General features: G+C 34.8%; 2 protein-coding genes and 1 long non-coding RNA gene across 4 annotated transcripts; 2 read left to right on the forward strand and 1 right to left on the reverse strand.

The window, feature by feature from the left end:
* Nucleotides 1–339: 339 nt before the first annotated feature.
* Nucleotides 340–1,927, forward strand: LOC112498557 (uncharacterized). The gene is made up of 6 exons (XR_003065854.2): nt 340–444; nt 596–885; nt 981–1,077; nt 1,174–1,316; nt 1,416–1,562; nt 1,823–1,927. It is a non-coding gene; the product is annotated as an uncharacterized LOC112498557 (long non-coding RNA).
* A 190-nt stretch (nt 1,928–2,117) lies between these two features.
* Nucleotides 2,118–8,914, reverse strand: LOC102615515 (acyl-coenzyme A oxidase 4, peroxisomal-like). Of its 2 annotated transcripts, none has more exons than XM_052443272.1 (13): nt 8,805–8,914; nt 5,389–5,502; nt 4,990–5,096; nt 4,727–4,804; nt 4,499–4,622; nt 4,333–4,406; nt 4,173–4,232; nt 3,642–3,751; nt 3,360–3,519; nt 3,121–3,197; nt 2,852–3,023; nt 2,621–2,713; nt 2,118–2,501 (listed from the first exon to the last, which is right to left on the reverse strand). In XM_052443272.1, exons 1-13 carry the CDS (start codon nt 8,824–8,826, stop codon nt 2,370–2,372), a joined length of 1,323 nt encoding a protein of 440 aa, XP_052299232.1. In that variant the 5' UTR covers nt 8,827–8,914; the 3' UTR covers nt 2,118–2,369. The 2 variants fall into 2 exon arrangements, with proteins under 2 accessions (XP_052299232.1, XP_024955379.1); XM_025099611.2 differs by lacking the exon at nt 8,805–8,914 and adding an exon at nt 6,227–6,355.
* A 2,500-nt stretch (nt 8,915–11,414) lies between these two features.
* LOC102613088 (acyl-coenzyme A oxidase 4, peroxisomal-like) lies at nt 11,415–17,107 on the forward strand. The gene is made up of 13 exons (XM_052443273.1): nt 11,415–11,499; nt 12,942–13,049; nt 13,289–13,395; nt 13,571–13,648; nt 13,828–13,951; nt 14,053–14,126; nt 14,234–14,293; nt 14,596–14,716; nt 14,820–14,971; nt 15,071–15,147; nt 15,238–15,409; nt 15,511–15,603; nt 16,860–17,107. Exons 1-13 carry the CDS (start codon nt 11,472–11,474, stop codon nt 16,944–16,946), a joined length of 1,281 nt encoding a protein of 426 aa, XP_052299233.1. The 5' UTR covers nt 11,415–11,471; the 3' UTR covers nt 16,947–17,107.
* The last annotated feature ends 43 nt before the right edge of the window (nt 17,108–17,150 follow it).

Genomic DNA, 17,150 nt, shown 5'->3' on the forward strand with positions numbered 1-17,150 from the left:
TCCTTTAGTTTGTTTACAGTTTTAATGGAACTTTTTCTGAGAGCTGGGCAACATGATGAAAGCACTCAAATCTCTTTATCCGGTATAATTAAAAAATTAATTAATTAATTAATGTTAGATTTCAATTCAAATTTTCTATGTGTATTAATTTTCAATTAATTATTCCAATGTATCATTCTCTATTAAGAGATGATATACACAGAAGAGGCATCAACATCAAACTATGATTTTTTATGATATTGAGAGCACCAACACCAAAGTTAAAGCAATCTCAGATGCAAGATACACAATTCTAAGTATAAATGACAATAAAAACAATCAATTTCAGCTTAATATATTTGAATTTTAAGGGTACTTGAATCCAATAATGTTGTTGGTTTATTTATAAGTATATTTCCCAGGTCGATGACACTATAAGACTAATATCTTCATGTCTTCATGGAGGTGACTGGTGAGTGAAATGTGTGCTGGCAGCTGCATGATCATTTTATACTAGAAACATCAATTTTATATATTTTTCCCTTTTCGTTTAATTTAGTTCTTTTTTTTCTTCTTATTCACCTTGTATTAATTAATTAATCACCAATATATATAGCAAGGGAATCCTACGATGAGTACTTCAGCTGGGGGAGCTGCTGCCCAGTGCCAGGCCATTCATTACCCCCCATAATGAATTAGACATGGAGCTGTACATGCGAGTTTCCCCTGAACTTAATCTCAAGAGATCGATCGCTGGTGGATTTCGCCGCCTGTGTGAGATTGGGAAATGTTACAGAAATGAAGGAATGGATCTAACTCATCTTCCAGAACTCACAATGTGTGAGTTTTAGATGACTTATGCCGACTACAATAGCTTGATGAAACCAGCAAACGACTTGCTTTCGCGTAAAGCTTCTGTATATATATACGACATTGAAGTATTATCAAACACTTTGTGAATTAATTCTGCAATGTGCATGACTGTGGCATTATAATTGCAGGGATGGTGATGGAGTTGAAAGGGAGTTGCAAGATAAGATACCACAGTAATGGACCGGAGAATGAGCCAATAGAGATTGATTTTATGCCGCCATTCAGGTATTATTATTGTCTCTGAAAACTCTTAAGCCTGTTTTAGGACCTGAGGCTTAAAGATATTAATCATTATTATTATGCTTGTGTTGCTTGATCCAGGAAATTGGACATGATAGCGGAAATGGAGAGACCAGCAAATATTTGCATGCCTAAAATCTTTCTATTAATGCTGCTACCAAGTACTTGTTGAATACATGCGGAAGATTCAATCTCATCTGCCCTCCTCCACACACCACAACTCGGTTGTTAGACATGATGACTACTCGTATGCTGATTGTTTTTTGATTCTACTGCTTTGGATGTGTGTCACGTTTGTTGAAATTTCAATGGCTTGTTTGCAGCTGGTGCGGCATTTCCTTGAGGAAACATGTTGTGAATCCTACTTTCATTAAGAACTATCCACAGATCATATGAGTCCATTGGCAAAAGGGCACAGATCGAAACCAGGCTTAACTTTGCGCCTTGAATTGTTTGTCAACAAGCGAGAGGTACGTATGTAGCTACATTCATTTTAGTTTCTCAATGTCCTAACAACTTTCTTGCATCTTCAACCATTGATTCACCCATTTAGTGCCTTTTTGCTGCCAGCTGTGTAATGCATACACAGAGTTAAATGAACCTTTTCAACAACGAGAGCATTTTGCTCAGCAGCTCGAACCTTACCAAATAGATTAGGCTTTTAGGATAAATTAACGATTAAGTGACATGATATGAGAACTAAAGTCTCGAGCTTTTACATATGTTTCAGGATCAACAAATGGGTGACAGTGAAGCAATGGTTATAGATGGATCATTTTGCACAGCTCATGCTAAAAAGCAAACAATCTCTTATTTTGCAACTTTAATAGATGGCGTGTCGTTTGTCACTGAAACAAAGGAACGTCATCTAGTGTATGCCCGGGCGCATAGAGGTTACGCATGTTGGTTACACAAATAATTCAGATGACATGTGGTCTGTTTGTTAATATCTCATCCTATATGAACAAAACGACAAACGATAAGTCATCGATGATATGCATGCCGATTAAAATTTATAATATTGGAAGTAAATTTAGGGATAAACGATAAGTCATACTATATTTAGAATTACAATGATAACATGAACAAGCAAAAACAGCAGCATAAATAACTGAGCCCTCAATTGCAATTTCACACAAGAAGCTGAGGGGACAGAGCTAGAGCTCTCTAGCATTTCACATAGTAACTTTTCCGGATAAAAGACTACACAAGCTTTTTCTTATTCAGAATATGCTGAAGCAACCAACAAACTAGGGCAGGAAATGATCGGTGAACCTTCAAAGGCGGCTTTGCTGCGCGGATGACGTAGGCTTGAAGCTTGCAAAACCAGTGATTTCTCTGGCAGCTATCAGGTTGTTAATATCATAGCTGCCTTCACCAGTGTGGAATGGCTCAAAATCACAAAATGCCTGCATTTTCATCCAATACACAGATATTAGGTCAACTCAAAATTTAACATCCGAACTAAAATTTATTTAACACCAGGATTAAAATTTAGGTGAAGAGATTAGCATTCTGCATGATTGACCTTTCCCACTAGAAAATCAGTCACAATTCCATTGCCGCCAAGCAACTCACGTCCAAGAGCAACTGTTTCCCTAGCCCTCGCGCTGACCCACGCCTGAAAATTATTCAAGTAGTCATGGCTAATAACGTAGCTTCCATTCACATTTTTGAAACACAGATGTCTGCGCCTGAGAATTTTCAATTAACCAAACGAATAACAGAGAGCTCTAATTTAGACGGTTGAATCAAATACCTTTCCCAAGCTGGCTTGACCTAAGCTCATTTTGCCATTCTCACACATTCTACAAAGGCGCCAGCCAACAAGATTCATTGCTTGAATATTTCCAAGCATTTGAGCAAGCTTCTGCTGGGTGATCTGAAAAGCTGCCAGTGGTGCTCCGAATTGTTTCCTCTCCATAAGGTACCTTTGGATCATATAAATTTCAAATGCCTCATGCTAAAAGCTCAAAAGGAATTCGCATAAAAGAGGAGAGCAGAAACATATACAAGCAAGAATAATACCTGTAACACATATCGTAGACGCCGATTGATATGCCGATAGTTTGCCAGGCAACCATCACACGTGCGACAGAGAGAGGCTGTATTTAATTAAATAAGTGTCAAGAAAGTAATATACTTGAGCTTGGAACATGTAGCAGTACATATAAAATTAATATTGGACCAGCATTTAGATCGTGTAGTCGCGCACCTAATTAAACCAAGTAAAAGTAAATTAGATTAAAGCTTGCTTTTAGTCTTACAATGTTTGTATCTTGGAAAGAATTGAAACCAGGCAGTCTGTCCTCATCAGGCACGAAGACTTTCTTGAAAAGAATGTCTCCGTTTTGGAGCATCCGAAGACCAATTTTGTTTTCAATTTTGGTAGCTGTTAGTCCTGGAGCATCCTTCTTTACTATAAAACTATAAACAGAGGAAAGAAAGCACTCCACATGTAAGAAATTGGCGTCCCATATAAATGAAAATTCTCAGGTGCATATTATGAAGCAGAAAAATCCTGCTAATCATATAGCATTTTAACATACGCATTGATTTTCTTAGTTGTGGTATTCCTTGCCATAACTACTAGAACATCTGCGAAGGTGCTGTTTCCTATCCAGCGCTTTTGGCCCTCAAGTATCCAACCTCCTTCCACCTGACCATCAAAAGAAACAGCAAGAACATGACATAGCATGACATATTGGCCGATATAAATTGAGGATACGTTTGGAGTTATTGTGTTTCAGCTTAACTCTGAAAGCACAACATTAGAGCTCAAAATCAAGGTGTTTGACGAAAGTGCAGATGTGTTTGATGAAATGCTACAATGAGATAAACGAAACCTGCTGTTTCACATGTATTCAATAAGCTTGCATTATAAAAATTCTTTGCTGCATTTGTGCTTGTTTACTGTAATTAGCTTAAACTTTTCTGCATTTTTAACTATTCGTGATTCCATTTCACAACAGCCGTAGAATAAAACCACACACATCCAAACATACCCTGAGTTCTAAATAAAATGAAGAACACAAATTAAACATAATAGATATAAAAGTAATCGGTTTGAGAAATTGGACCTTCGTGGCGGCTGTACTCAAAGCACTTGCATCACTTCCATGATTAGGTTCGGTCAAAGCCTTACGAACAAAAGTGCATATTTGAGATGGTTAATTAACTTTAGTTATTGTAGCCAACATCTTGAGTCATTATAAAGGATCAAAAGAGCCTGCTACTTACCCAAGAGGCCATGGTAGTTAGCTGAGCCAAAGAAGGTAAATATTTCTGCTTCTGTGCCTCTGATCCACTTGTTGCTATTTTTTACAGGACCATACAAGTTATATATTATAAGTTCATAGTTAATTTGTATGTTCTAATAGAATTAAATGACAAATTAAAATCTCACCGATGGTGAGCATTGCCAGGGAGGAATGCACCAATATGGAACTAGAAAGACTCGCGTCAACACGTGCAATTTCTGCGAGAGCAATTGCAGCTCCAGTGATTGAGAGACCAGGGCAGCCATAACCCTGAATCAGAAACCAGCTGTTCAATATCCGAAGCTAAATTTTTCTTATCACGAAATTTAATTAAGAGGAAAATTTGTTAAAAACGATAATAGTTGAAAAATCACCTTTATGGTGCCACCAGCAATATTCAGGACACCAAGCTTTGGAATAACGTGAAACGGAAATTCTGCCTTCTCCCAATACTTGAACAGAAGAAAAAATTACATTAAGGCAGAATTTGAAATTAATTTTTTACACAAACAACTGTCATCGTAGCTCTGGCTTTTAAAAATCTTTTTGTCAAATTTACATATTTGTTCTTTTTATTCTTTTTTTGTTTATTAAAGATGCTAATCACTCTGTATTTTAATAATGATAAGGAGAATACCCCGGCCATTATTGGGGCTACTTCTTTCTCCACAAATTCTCTCACTTTCATCCGAATAGCCTGCTCCTCCAAAGTCAAGAGATCATCAAGTTGGTAGTAGTCTGATTCTGTAACAATCAAAGACCAAAAAATGAAATTAACATAATTTAATGACAGAGAATTTGTAATCACAAGGTAAGGTAACATGTTGCGGCTTTTAATCCATAATTACTACCATAAAAGCCAAGTGAATATTGGATATATATTAGTCTCCAAAGTACAATTAAGTTTGATGTTTATCAAATGCTTTAGTTAGTGCGCTTTTAAAATTAAGTTGAATAACAGTAGTTCCAAACATACCTTAACTAATATAGAAATAATAAGAAGTGAAATAAGCTCATGATTATTATAATTACGTACCACAAGGAGGAAACTTGGACGTCGCTGAAGTTGCTTGAGGGAATGCAAGCGGAACATCCAATGCCGGTAAATGAAAATAAGAACTCCTTGCCTTTTTGTCGGCTCCATCACCATCTGTGACAAATTTGCAATTCAACTATACACTTTACTGCTTTGCTTTACAGAAGAAGTTAAAAACAAGGGTGGGCAAAATCGGGTTCGTATCGGGTTCGGGTCAACCCGATCGAGTTTCGGGTTGTTCGGGTTAGACAAGGAACAATCCGAACATAACCCGAATTAATGACCCGACCCGAACCGACCCGAACTATATTCGGGTCGGTTCGGGTCGGGTCATTAATTCGGGTTATGTTCGGGTTGGATCGGGTTAGATTTAAAATGGGTAGAATTGAGTTCGGGTCAATTTGGGTTAGTTCGGGTCAATTCGGGTCAATTCGGGTCAGTTCGGGTCAATTCGGGTCAATTCGGGTCGGTTGAAATAGGGTTAGTTCGGGTCAGTTCGGGTCAATTCGGGTCAGTTCGGGTCAGTTCAGGTCGGTTGAAATCAGGTCAATTCGGGTCAGTACGTTTTTTTTTTTTTTTTAAGAACCCGATTGGGTATTCGGATCGAGTCGGGTTTGACCCGAACCGATCACAACCCGATCGGGTTTGTAAATTTCAAACCGATCAGGTTTCGATCCCGACCCGATCCGACCCGAACTCGAAATTTATCGGGTCGGGTCGGGTCGGATCGGGTTGGGTCGGGTAAAATGCCCACCCCTAGTTAAAAATATACCATGATTTGGGTAGTTGAAAATGATTAGATCAAAAGTAGTAGCCAAAAGAATGAAAAAACTCGAACCTTGATGTTTCTTTGATGGGTTCATTGCAAAGGTGATCGGGAGTTTCTAAAAGGAAATTAAGTGCTCCAAGTAGAGCAATTGCTTAGAAATGGAAAGAAATATTAATTCTGAGAATGAAGGTGCATTCTTAAGCATCACGGCTGGATATTTAAATAGTTGGTTCGATTGGCGGGTCGAAAAAAGACGAAATTTTAAAGGCCTTAAATGCATTTATTTTCTGATAATATTTTTTAATATCTTAAAAAGAAAACAGGTGACATTGCTTAAAAAGTCAGCGTCTCAAGATGAATGCAAGCTGCAGCGGCGGGTACGCAACGTCGGCCACAATATATCTTCAAGAGGTTGGAACGTATTTGTGTAATTTTGATAATATAAGTTATTCACCGAATTAATAAACAAGGCACTCTTAATAAATAAAGGAATTGAACGTAATGAATTGAGAGCTAATCCAGGGAGCTGCCGTCAATCAATTCATAGCCCACCGGTGATGATTTGGACATGATGCTTTACTTATTTGCGTGTGTATCCACTTAGCTTTATCTACAGAAATTGATCGTAGGACTTTATGAATGCTTCCATACTGACAGCTATTCAAATAATTGAATGAATACGCAAATTACCGTTTCTCATATACACCTACGCCATTTACTGATTACTGTGTCAATATAATAGAACTAGTCTACTATAAATATCTTTTTTTAAAAAAATAAAATGCGAATTCAACTTAACATTAGATGATATTATATTAACAAACAATTTAATAATAAAAAATATTATAACATCATATGATGTTAAGTCTAAGGGAAATTTACACAAATAACCTAAAAAAAATTGTTATTTTCACAACTAACCCCTCAATTTTTTTCCCATCAACATTAGCCAATAATCATCCCTAGTACCGAAAATACCCCTCCCATAACTCTCCCTCTCCTTCCTCCTCTTCCTCTCTCTCTCTCTCTCTCTCTCTCTCTCTCTCTCCCCTCGCCTAATTCACTCGTCGCCGGCGGCTTCCCTGAGTCATTCTCGGCAGCCAACACTTACTTAGATCCGGTCAAAAGTTGAAATTAAAGGTTAGGTCAAAAACCCTAAATTTCTATTTCTTATTCTCCCACCAATATTCTGGCCCAGGTTCTTGTTACAAGGTGGAAAATTGTCAAATTTTTATCTACGGAAATTGATCGTAGGACTTTATGAATGCTTCCATACTGACAACTATTTCAAATAATTGAATGCATACGCAAATTACCGTTTCTCATATACACCTACGCCATTTACTGATGACTGTGTCAACATAGTAGAACTAGTCTACTATAGATATCATTTTTTTTAAAAATAAAATGCGAATTCAACTTAACATCAGATGATGTTATATTAACAAACAATTTAATAATAAAAAATATTATAACATCATATGATGTTAAGTCTAATCCGCACCATACCCAAAAATGATTACAACAAAGGACTATTATAATGCTCATATTTAGTGCATTTTCTACTCTCTTTTTTTTTTCTGATACACATTTTTTTATAATTATAGAGTAGTACGAATATTCTCAGTGCATAACGTATGATAAAAAAATTTAAGACTTGTAACCAAATGTTTAGGATTTGCGGGGCAGTACATGCAATTAATCCATGGTACATGGATCCATATGTCTTGCCATCCCATGCACGGCAACGTCTAGAATCTTCATTTTATTGGTTTGAACGCCTTTTTTTTTCTTTCTTAAAGGAAAATTTCTTTTGATCGTTTAATTCAGACTTAAACATCTAAAACATAGATAATAAGTCCAAAAAAAAAAAAAACAGCTGGCCCTACATAAGAGATTAAAATTGTCTATTGAGAGAATAAAACTAATTAGGGAAGAGAACAAAAAACAAAATCAGAGTCTTAGACTTCGTTTGATACAGCTTATTAAATAGAGCTTATAACAGTAGAGCTTATAGCAGTAGAGCTTAACCAATAGAGCTTTTGGACAAAAAGTCATTGGGTGTTTGGTTATCAATAAAAAAAGCACTTTTAAACCATTAAACTGTGTGATATTTTTTATATTATATATTTTTTTAAAAACTCTATAGCCTCTACTCTCAAAAGCTCAAATTTTGGGCTTTTACTAGTATAGGTAAATTAGCTTATTTAAGCTAAAAAAACTCTATTAAAAAAATAACCAAACACCATAAAAAAATTTAAAAAGTGCTTATACGATTAAATAAGCACTTATGGCTCTTAAATAAGCCATACCAAACAGGCACTTAGTCAAATAAATCTTCCCACAAGCAACTCTCTATAACATTTATCGCACTACCATAGATCTTGGGATCAAGGAGTTGGGCAGTGAGTAGTTATTATTATTATTATTTCTTAATTTGATGTCAAAGAGCCATCAATCTTGATATTTTATTGACAATAAAAGGATACAGGAGTAAGCTATTAGATATATATTTTTTCATTTGAAACGAAGCATCAATTATAGCAAACTACAAACACATATTAATTTGGATGGAGAAAAAGGCAAGAAAAAAAGCTAATTAATTATCAGATCAAAACTCGCAGCACAAAATGGAAACTCGAATTACCTTGATGTTTTGATGGGTTCATTGCCCCGGTGTCTCAGAAATTAAACTCGAAGTTGATCTGATGAAGCAATTAATTGCTTTGAATAGGTACGAATGATATTAATTAGAATCGACAGCAGATATATAGTTGGTTTGAGTTTGGTTCACTGGTCCTAAAAGATAAAGGCATTAGTGAAGTGCATAATTGATCTTTCTGATAAGTGATAAGATTTAGGCACTACCAACGGCGCCGTCATTGGTTAAAAAACCAACGCATGCAGATGAATGCCGTGGTGGTAATTAATCTGTCGGCCAAAGTATCTTCGGGAGATTTGTGTACGGCTTAATTTACATTCAATGAATTAATAATTAATTCGGATATAGAGTACTGTGCTTTTCAAACTTTTTTCTTCAGTTTGTGATGGATGGGGAAAATGGGACGGGCATGCATTCTGCCATATATATTTCCTACTTCCTAGCACTACCAGGCAACTTGTTTTATTTTTATATCTTTTATAGGCAAGCTCACTTTTTTGCATTTTGTTTACTCTTATTTCTAGTACTTTACTAGTTGAGCTTTCAAGATTGCACATCTGAACCCTAGTTTACACACGCGCGCGCGCGCGCGTATATTGCCTGTTTATTTTAATTATTTCGTTTTTCTTAGTTGACCTTCAATCAGTGATTTATGCATGATAAATAGGTGGAAACTCATACGATGAATATGAAAAGCTTATGGAGGGATGAACAATGCCGTCAAGCCTTTCAATATTTGCTTACCATAATGAATTTGACACGATGCTGTATTTGCGTGTTTCCATTTACTTCATCCTATAAGAGATTTGCTTCAATCATGTTGGGACTTTATGACTGAATGCTTTCTAAATGCTGACAGGTAGCTATTCAATGCATGCATATATATGCAAACAACACGCCCCTCAAATACACTTGCGCAATACCAATAAAGTGTTGGCTCCACTGGTAATAGAATCCCTTTAAGTAGCTTGATTGAGTTTGTTCCCCAGTTCGAGTCGCAGGGAAGTCGCCTTTGTTGGGAGAATCTGTGCCTCTCGGTTCGAGCGGGGACTTCTAGTCTAGGTAGTGGTACGGACTTAAAGGTGCCTCTCACAGTTGGGACCCTCCACAGGATACCTCGTGGTAAAAAAAAAATAAAAAATACAGTTGCGCAATTTGCTGAGCAGCTTATTAAGGTACTACTTAATTACGTCAACTTATTATAGGCTATAATACAGCTCATCTTCAGTGCATGTTCTGCTATTGTTGCAACATATTTCAAACTTTTGGTTACACGTCTGAATTCTTTTATTACAAATCTCAAAGTTTCAGTGCTTAACTTATAAATAATTAAAAAAAGTTAAAGATACATAACCAAGTAATTGGGATTTCTGTAGGGTACGCTACGATGCATATACCAATGCATATGGTAGATCTCCTTTTACAAATCTCAACTTTTTGTTTACAATTCTCCATATTGTTTTGTACTGCAATCTTACTACTTATGCACTGAAAGTTTTTGACATTTGTAAGGAAAAATTCTGTAATGTTTCAGCAAGGCATTCATTGGCTTGCCCCTGTGTCGACAGAGTAACAAATTGTTAAGGTAAGGTCATGGCTGCCATCAAGGATCTGTACAAGCATGTACATCAACATTTTCTTCACATACAAAGGGCTTGCAGATGAATATTTCGTATATCTGAAGTAATTAATTGATCAATTCCAGCCATGAAACCTCATGACAAGACTTCAATGGGAGGCAGCAAGTTGAACCGCCAATTTCTGGAGTTGCTTAAAGAAATTTAATACATTATTAGCTGCTAAAGCTGTACTTATGTGATTTGAAATTAATTGTAATACTAATTTACGAGATATTTCAAATTTAATTGATTTGGGTCCCATGGACATAACTTGGTTAGCCGTGTTGGGGCTGATGCTCTATCACCCTAGAGGGTGCTATGGCATGGATAAGTTTTGAAAAAAAAAATGAATTTTCAAAATGAAAAATTAAAAATTAGGTATAAAAAGAAAAATTTTCCCATTCACACTTGATATACAAACTTTGTACGTTGGATGGAAATGTTATTTAAAATTTTGTGAAATAAATTCAAAATGGCCGGATTATTTTATTTATATTCTGTTAATTATTTTCTCAAGGTGACAAAATGAAAAATAGTCTTTTAAAAGTTTGATAAAGCTTGGGTCCAACTCTTTGATTTTTTTTTTTTTTTTTTCACTTATAACATTAGCCTCAATTATCAACCAAAATCCTCAATGATTATAAACAGAAGTAAAGAAAAAGTTTTACTTCTGTTTATTTAAAGTTCAAGAAAATCGAAGACAGTAGTTAAATTGATTATCTATTTATCTTCTTTTCAAAGATTTTATTTTGAGAGTTTAATAAGTGAATGAAAACTACGAGTATGGACTTAATTATTATATGGAAAATTATATATAAACTTATTTTCTTAATTATTAAATCTCAAGAACCTATTTAAACATGTCCTCTTTTTATTAGTTCAAATCGTTGACATTTTTCCGCGCCACTTAAACCAATTGTTTAAATTTACCCTATCATTCTCATTTTTGGCATTCTCTCAAATCATCTCTAAGTATTTGCTTGATCACCGTCTCACTAGTGAGTTTCATTTGAGAAATCCAACTGTAATCACCATGACAATTAACTCATCCGAACAACAAGGTTTGTGTTTTTTTCGTTCTTCTTTCTTTCTTTCTTTTTTTTTTAATATCAAGAATTGTTTTAATATTATTATTGGTCTCTCCCTATCAACTTTAACTTTTAGTTTAATAGTTTCTCTAATGTATATTAGAACTAAGGTCATGTGTTTGATTCTCCTACCTTTAGTTATCAATTTATTGATTCATTCTCTAACTCTTCTCTTTTAAATCCATGTTTTAAACGAGGGATTTGTGAGACTTGTCTTTAATGAAATTTTTTAACCTATACCTATTAATTAGTTTAAACTTTTGATCTAGAAATTTCTCTAACATTGTATCGAAAACTAAGGTATTGTGAATTTGATTATCCTTGCTTGCAAACTCTATCATTAACTTCAATTATCAATCTCTTGGTCTATTCTTAGACTCTTGTCTCTTTAGTCTACTCTTACATGAAGGACTTGTTGAGATTTGTCTTTAATATTATTGTTGGTTCTTGATTACCTATTAGCCTGAGCTTTTATTGAATGCAAGCTATCCCTAACATTTTCCTACAACTTCTGATATGATGATTCATTTGTATTTGTTACCTTTATATCACGATTCCTTGTACCTTGACTTAACATCATGTACGAAATTAGAGAGCCCAAAAGAAAAAAAGAAAAGTTGTATTTCATGACTAGTATTTGAATTGTTTGTGTACCCGGCGTTTTTCTCTCTACTGAATTTATTTTGTTAAACTACGGTGGATGGGTATAAAGAGTTCTCAAATAACAAACAAAAATTCTGCAGCTATATGCACGTAAAGTTGAACAATTTTTTTGCTTTTTAATAATTCTATATACAAAAAGCTAAGACTATAAATATTTAGACATTGTCGATGAATGCACGGGCTTGATGTATTTTTAAAATATATATGTAGATCTATTTTATTAAGATTATGAGCTGTTTACTTCCTTCTGAAGTAAGTTTATCAAAAAAGGAAAGGTTCCATTTGAACCGGCCGCCATTTTTTATGCTTAATTATAAGAGTTATTATTTGATTAAAAAAAAAGTTGACTTTTTGACAAGGCCATTTAGATGCAGACGTTTTGCTGGGGGGGGGGGGGATTTGTTTAATTACCATTTGCGACGGAACTCACGGAAGCAAGAATTAAGAGACGTGGTAGGCACGGCACCACGGCCGCATGAGACGATTATTCTAGTGACAACTGTTAGGTTCATTTATTATTTTATGTGTTTATTAAATGACTATTCCATAATTTTTCACCTTTCAAAATTAGTTCATGATATCTGATGTTATTGTTCTTAGTAACTCGGATCTGTAACTGTTATAATTAATTAGCTTTACAGTTGGGTTTGCACCATGACTAATTTAAAGCATGCATATTGAAAATTTGCTGTTGATTTATTAAATATCAACTAATAATAAAGACTAGACTTCAAATCTTCAATGTGTCGCAGATGGTGTTAACAAAAGCGCTAGGACTTCTTATTCTAACTTACCAGCATTGGATGTTTCTCTTGCATTCCCTCAAGCAACTCCAGCTACCTCCAAATTTCCACCATGCGGTAAGAACGGAGAACTCTATATATAATTCAGTGCGGGTCTCTGCATATTTTAAAATTGATATTTAAGTTAGAGGACCGTGCTATCTAACTATAAAACAATGTTAAAATTTGAACAAGATGATACTGACTAGTCTTGAATTTACATTTTAAATATGCAAGCGTACGTCTGCCATTGATAATTTTTAATGCTAGATTTTCTCACTTATATTCATCTTTAATTTGATGTTTGAATGTTACAGCATCCGATTATTACAATTTTGATGGTCTCTTGACCTCGGAGGAGCGGGCTATTCGAAAGAAAGTGAGAGAATGTGCAGAGAAAGAGTTAGCCCCTATAGTGGCAGAGGTAATTTCCTTATTTCACTAGCAAATTTGCATGTTTTGATGTATTAAGCTCCCTGTTAAATTTTTGTCGTGTGTACTCTCGATTGTAAAAGTGCAATACGCTGAAAGTATACAAGACTCTTAAAATATCAAACTTCTGCATTGATATATATATTTCTCTTTAAAACTTAAACCAGTATTGGGAGAAAGCTGAATTTCCATTTCAAGTTATTCCAAAGATCGGTGCCCTGAATATCGCTGCAGGCACAATAAAGGTGATAAGTCCGATTGTTAAATTTTCATTATTGGGTTTTTTTTTTTTTTGTTTAGGTCCCCATTATTGTATCTTATTAAATAAGAAAATAATTCATTCATTTGTATCAAACGAGTCTCTAATCTTTCCTGAGAGGGGTAATGGAGTAAGTAGGATGATGTTGAGCTTCTTCTGACTCAGGGTTATGGCTGTCCTGGTCTTTGTATCACTGGAGCTGCAGTTGCTCTAGCAGAAATTGCTCGAGTTGACGTGAGTTGTTCGAGTTTCATACTGGTGCATTCCTCTCTGGCAATGCTCACAATTGGTGAGATGTTGATGTCCTCCAAATTACAAAATTTACTCACTTGATCTTGACGTTGTAGCCAAATTATGACCTTATTTAACTTCCATGTTCTGTCAAAATAGCGCAATACGGATCAGAGGAACAGAAGCAGAAATATTTACCTTCTATGGCTCAGTTAAAAACCATAGCCTCTTGGGTATGCAGCTTCCTGCCTTTTGGCACTTTGGGTATAGTGACTCAAAAGTTGGTTCCAAAAAGTTGATCGACTTAATTTTTATTTTATTTTTTTTGACATCTTATTAGGCTCTGACTGAACCTGATTATGGAAGTGATGCGAGCGCTTTGAGAACAACCGCTACAAAGGTTTAGTTTTTTGAACCTTTACACATCTATATCTATCTATGTTTCGATTACTTTATTCCTCCATGTTTAATACCATATAATTTCCTTTCGTTTTTTTAAAGGTAAGAGATAAGTGAAGCCTAAATTAATTTTTTAACTCCACCTCCTTTAAAATTTGAATTCAAGTAATTAATCAGGAAAAAAATTATTCAAAAATTACTCGGTCAAATCTATCAGAGCAAATGCCATATTAAAAATTACTCGATCAAACTTCTCGGAGCAAATGCCACATATATGTTATTGATATTTGTTTTGACAATCAGGTGGAAGGAGGTTGGATTCTCGAGGGCCAGAAGCGCTGGGTAGGAAACAGCACATTTGCTGATTTGTTGGTCATTTTGGCAAGGAATACAACCACCAAGCAGATTAATGCATACGTTAAATGTCATTATATATAAGACAAGATGAAAAAAAAAATTAACAGTAATTAGCACATGGTCTGTTTTAACATTTGAAGTGACGTTTATCTACGTTTGCAGTTTCATAGTGAAGAAGCATGCTCCAGGACTAACAGCTACTAAAATCGAAAACAAAGTTGGTCTACGAATCGTCCAAAATGGAGACGTTCTCTTAAAGAACGTATTTGTACCAGATGAGGACAGAGTCCCTGGTTTTAATTCTTTCCAGGATACAAACACGGTGCGTTTATTCGAGCTCTAGCATACACAAATAGTTACCCATTAATTTAATTTTATCAGTTTAATTTCTGATCTATACTTTTGGTATTGGACTATACAGACTCTGTCAATTTCGCGTCTGATGGTCGCCTGGCAATCCATCGGAATAGCAATGGGCGTGTATGATATGTGCCACAGGTATTACAATTACTTACGTTATATGTGCCAATTTAATTGTAGCTGGGGTTTAGTATGAGCTAGTTTTTGAAAATTCTGTGTGATATAAAGGTATCTGATGGAGAGGAAACAATTCGGGGCACCATCGGCGACTTTCCAAATCACCCAACAGAAACTTGCTCAAATGCTTGGAAATATACAAGCGATGATTCTTGCTGGATGGCGAGTTTGTAATTTGTATGAGGATGGGAAAATGACTGCGGGGCATGCTAGCTTGGCGAAGGTATGTTACACGATTTAGATTAGTGTAAACCTCAATTTGGTCTCATTTTCTCTTCGGTGCTTCTTGATTTGGCTTCACAAATTTACATCATCTTAATTCAGGGGTGGATCACGTCGAGGGCTAGGGAAACAGTTGCTCTGGGACGTGAGCTGCTTGGTGGGAATGGAATTTCGACTGATTTTCATGTTGCAAAGGTTATCACGATCTTCTTTACTTGAAAATCTATATTTGCTTCACTTAAGGCTTTGTTTGGAATTGATGAGATGTCGTAGCATTACACCCCTAATAAGTGAGGGAACTAGAATTTTGATTATGGGAGCCGTAATTAAGAAATTACAAATTTTAGTAGTTTAAAATTAAAACTCTATAAAATAAGGGGGCGTCCATGACTTGTTTAAAGAAATATATTAAATTTTAATTAAGACCCTTATTTTCTATGAAAATTTTTCGACTTAGGGGCCCACAAGGCGAACACAACAATGGCCTGCCCTAAATAGTTATTGTGAGTTCAAAATTAAGTTGAAGTCCAACAATTACAATGGATTGTGTCAAACATTTGATTTTATAGTGATATTTTATGTAGGAACAATTTTCATAGAGTCAATAAAAAATTTTAATTCTAATTTAGGTCAGTTAGGAATAAGTATAAACTCTACATTATAATAAATTATAAGTTTTTTAAATCCCATCTTAAGTAACTTGTCTTCACATAGTAATAATTGCTTGCATATTACAAAAACATATATCAAACAATGATTTATTTCTTATAGTTATTTTCACATCTTTAAACTTTCATATAATAATAACTCGATAGTTTGAACACTTTTTTGCTAAAGGCAAAATATTTCTACCTTCTCAAGCTTGTTTAGAGCGGTAAAAACTCTTGTTTAATCCCTGTACTTTAAAAAGTACCTCAAAACATCTCTGTTGTTAAATTATTAATACCCATGCCGTTACTTTTTGGTTTGTTTTGGCTTGCTCTTACAATATTACTATCTTACAATAATTTTTTTTTCTTTTTGGACATTAATGAAAAAATTAAATTATTAATTTAACCCTAAAAAATAAAAGAATATATATTAATTTTTGTGGAATTAGTGACTATACGAGTTTTTACCCTATTTAGAGTTTTATGGAATTGACATACTCTATTAATTAATTACTAATCCATTTACCTCTATATTACTTACACTAATAATAACTAAGTTAAAATAATAATTTTTGAACCAGTCTTCTATTAAATCATAACATTCTTATAATAATAAAATTAGTCGGTCCCAACAATATATGAGAATGGAGAGGTTTTACTGTATATAAGGTTTGAAAGAAGCAAATATTCTTGTCAGGTTTAACTGTTTGATCTGACCATTGACCATTATGAATTGTTAATTTAGTTACCATTTTTTCAAAAAAAGTTCATTTAACACAAGTGTTTTGGATGATAATGCAGGCATTTTGTGATTTGGAACCTATCTACACATATGAAGACAGTTATGAGATCAACAACTTGATAGCAGCAAGCCAGCAAGAGAAATGACTGGTTTTGCAAGCTTCAAGCCGGCTGTGTCGACCCAGCAAAGCCGCCTATGATTGCTCACTCCTTTTCTGCACTTAATTTGTTGGTTGATTCAGTTTCTTCTAGTGGAGAAACCTTCTGAAATATTACTGATCAAATTGAATAAATTATACAAATTCTATGCAAACCATGACGAAATTTTTTTTTTTTGGGTAAAAAATATTT

This window comes from Citrus sinensis, chromosome 6 (assembly GCF_022201045.2).
Source record: "Citrus sinensis cultivar Valencia sweet orange chromosome 6, DVS_A1.0, whole genome shotgun sequence".
In the NCBI taxonomy this organism is placed as follows: domain Eukaryota; kingdom Viridiplantae; phylum Streptophyta; class Magnoliopsida; order Sapindales; family Rutaceae; genus Citrus; species Citrus sinensis.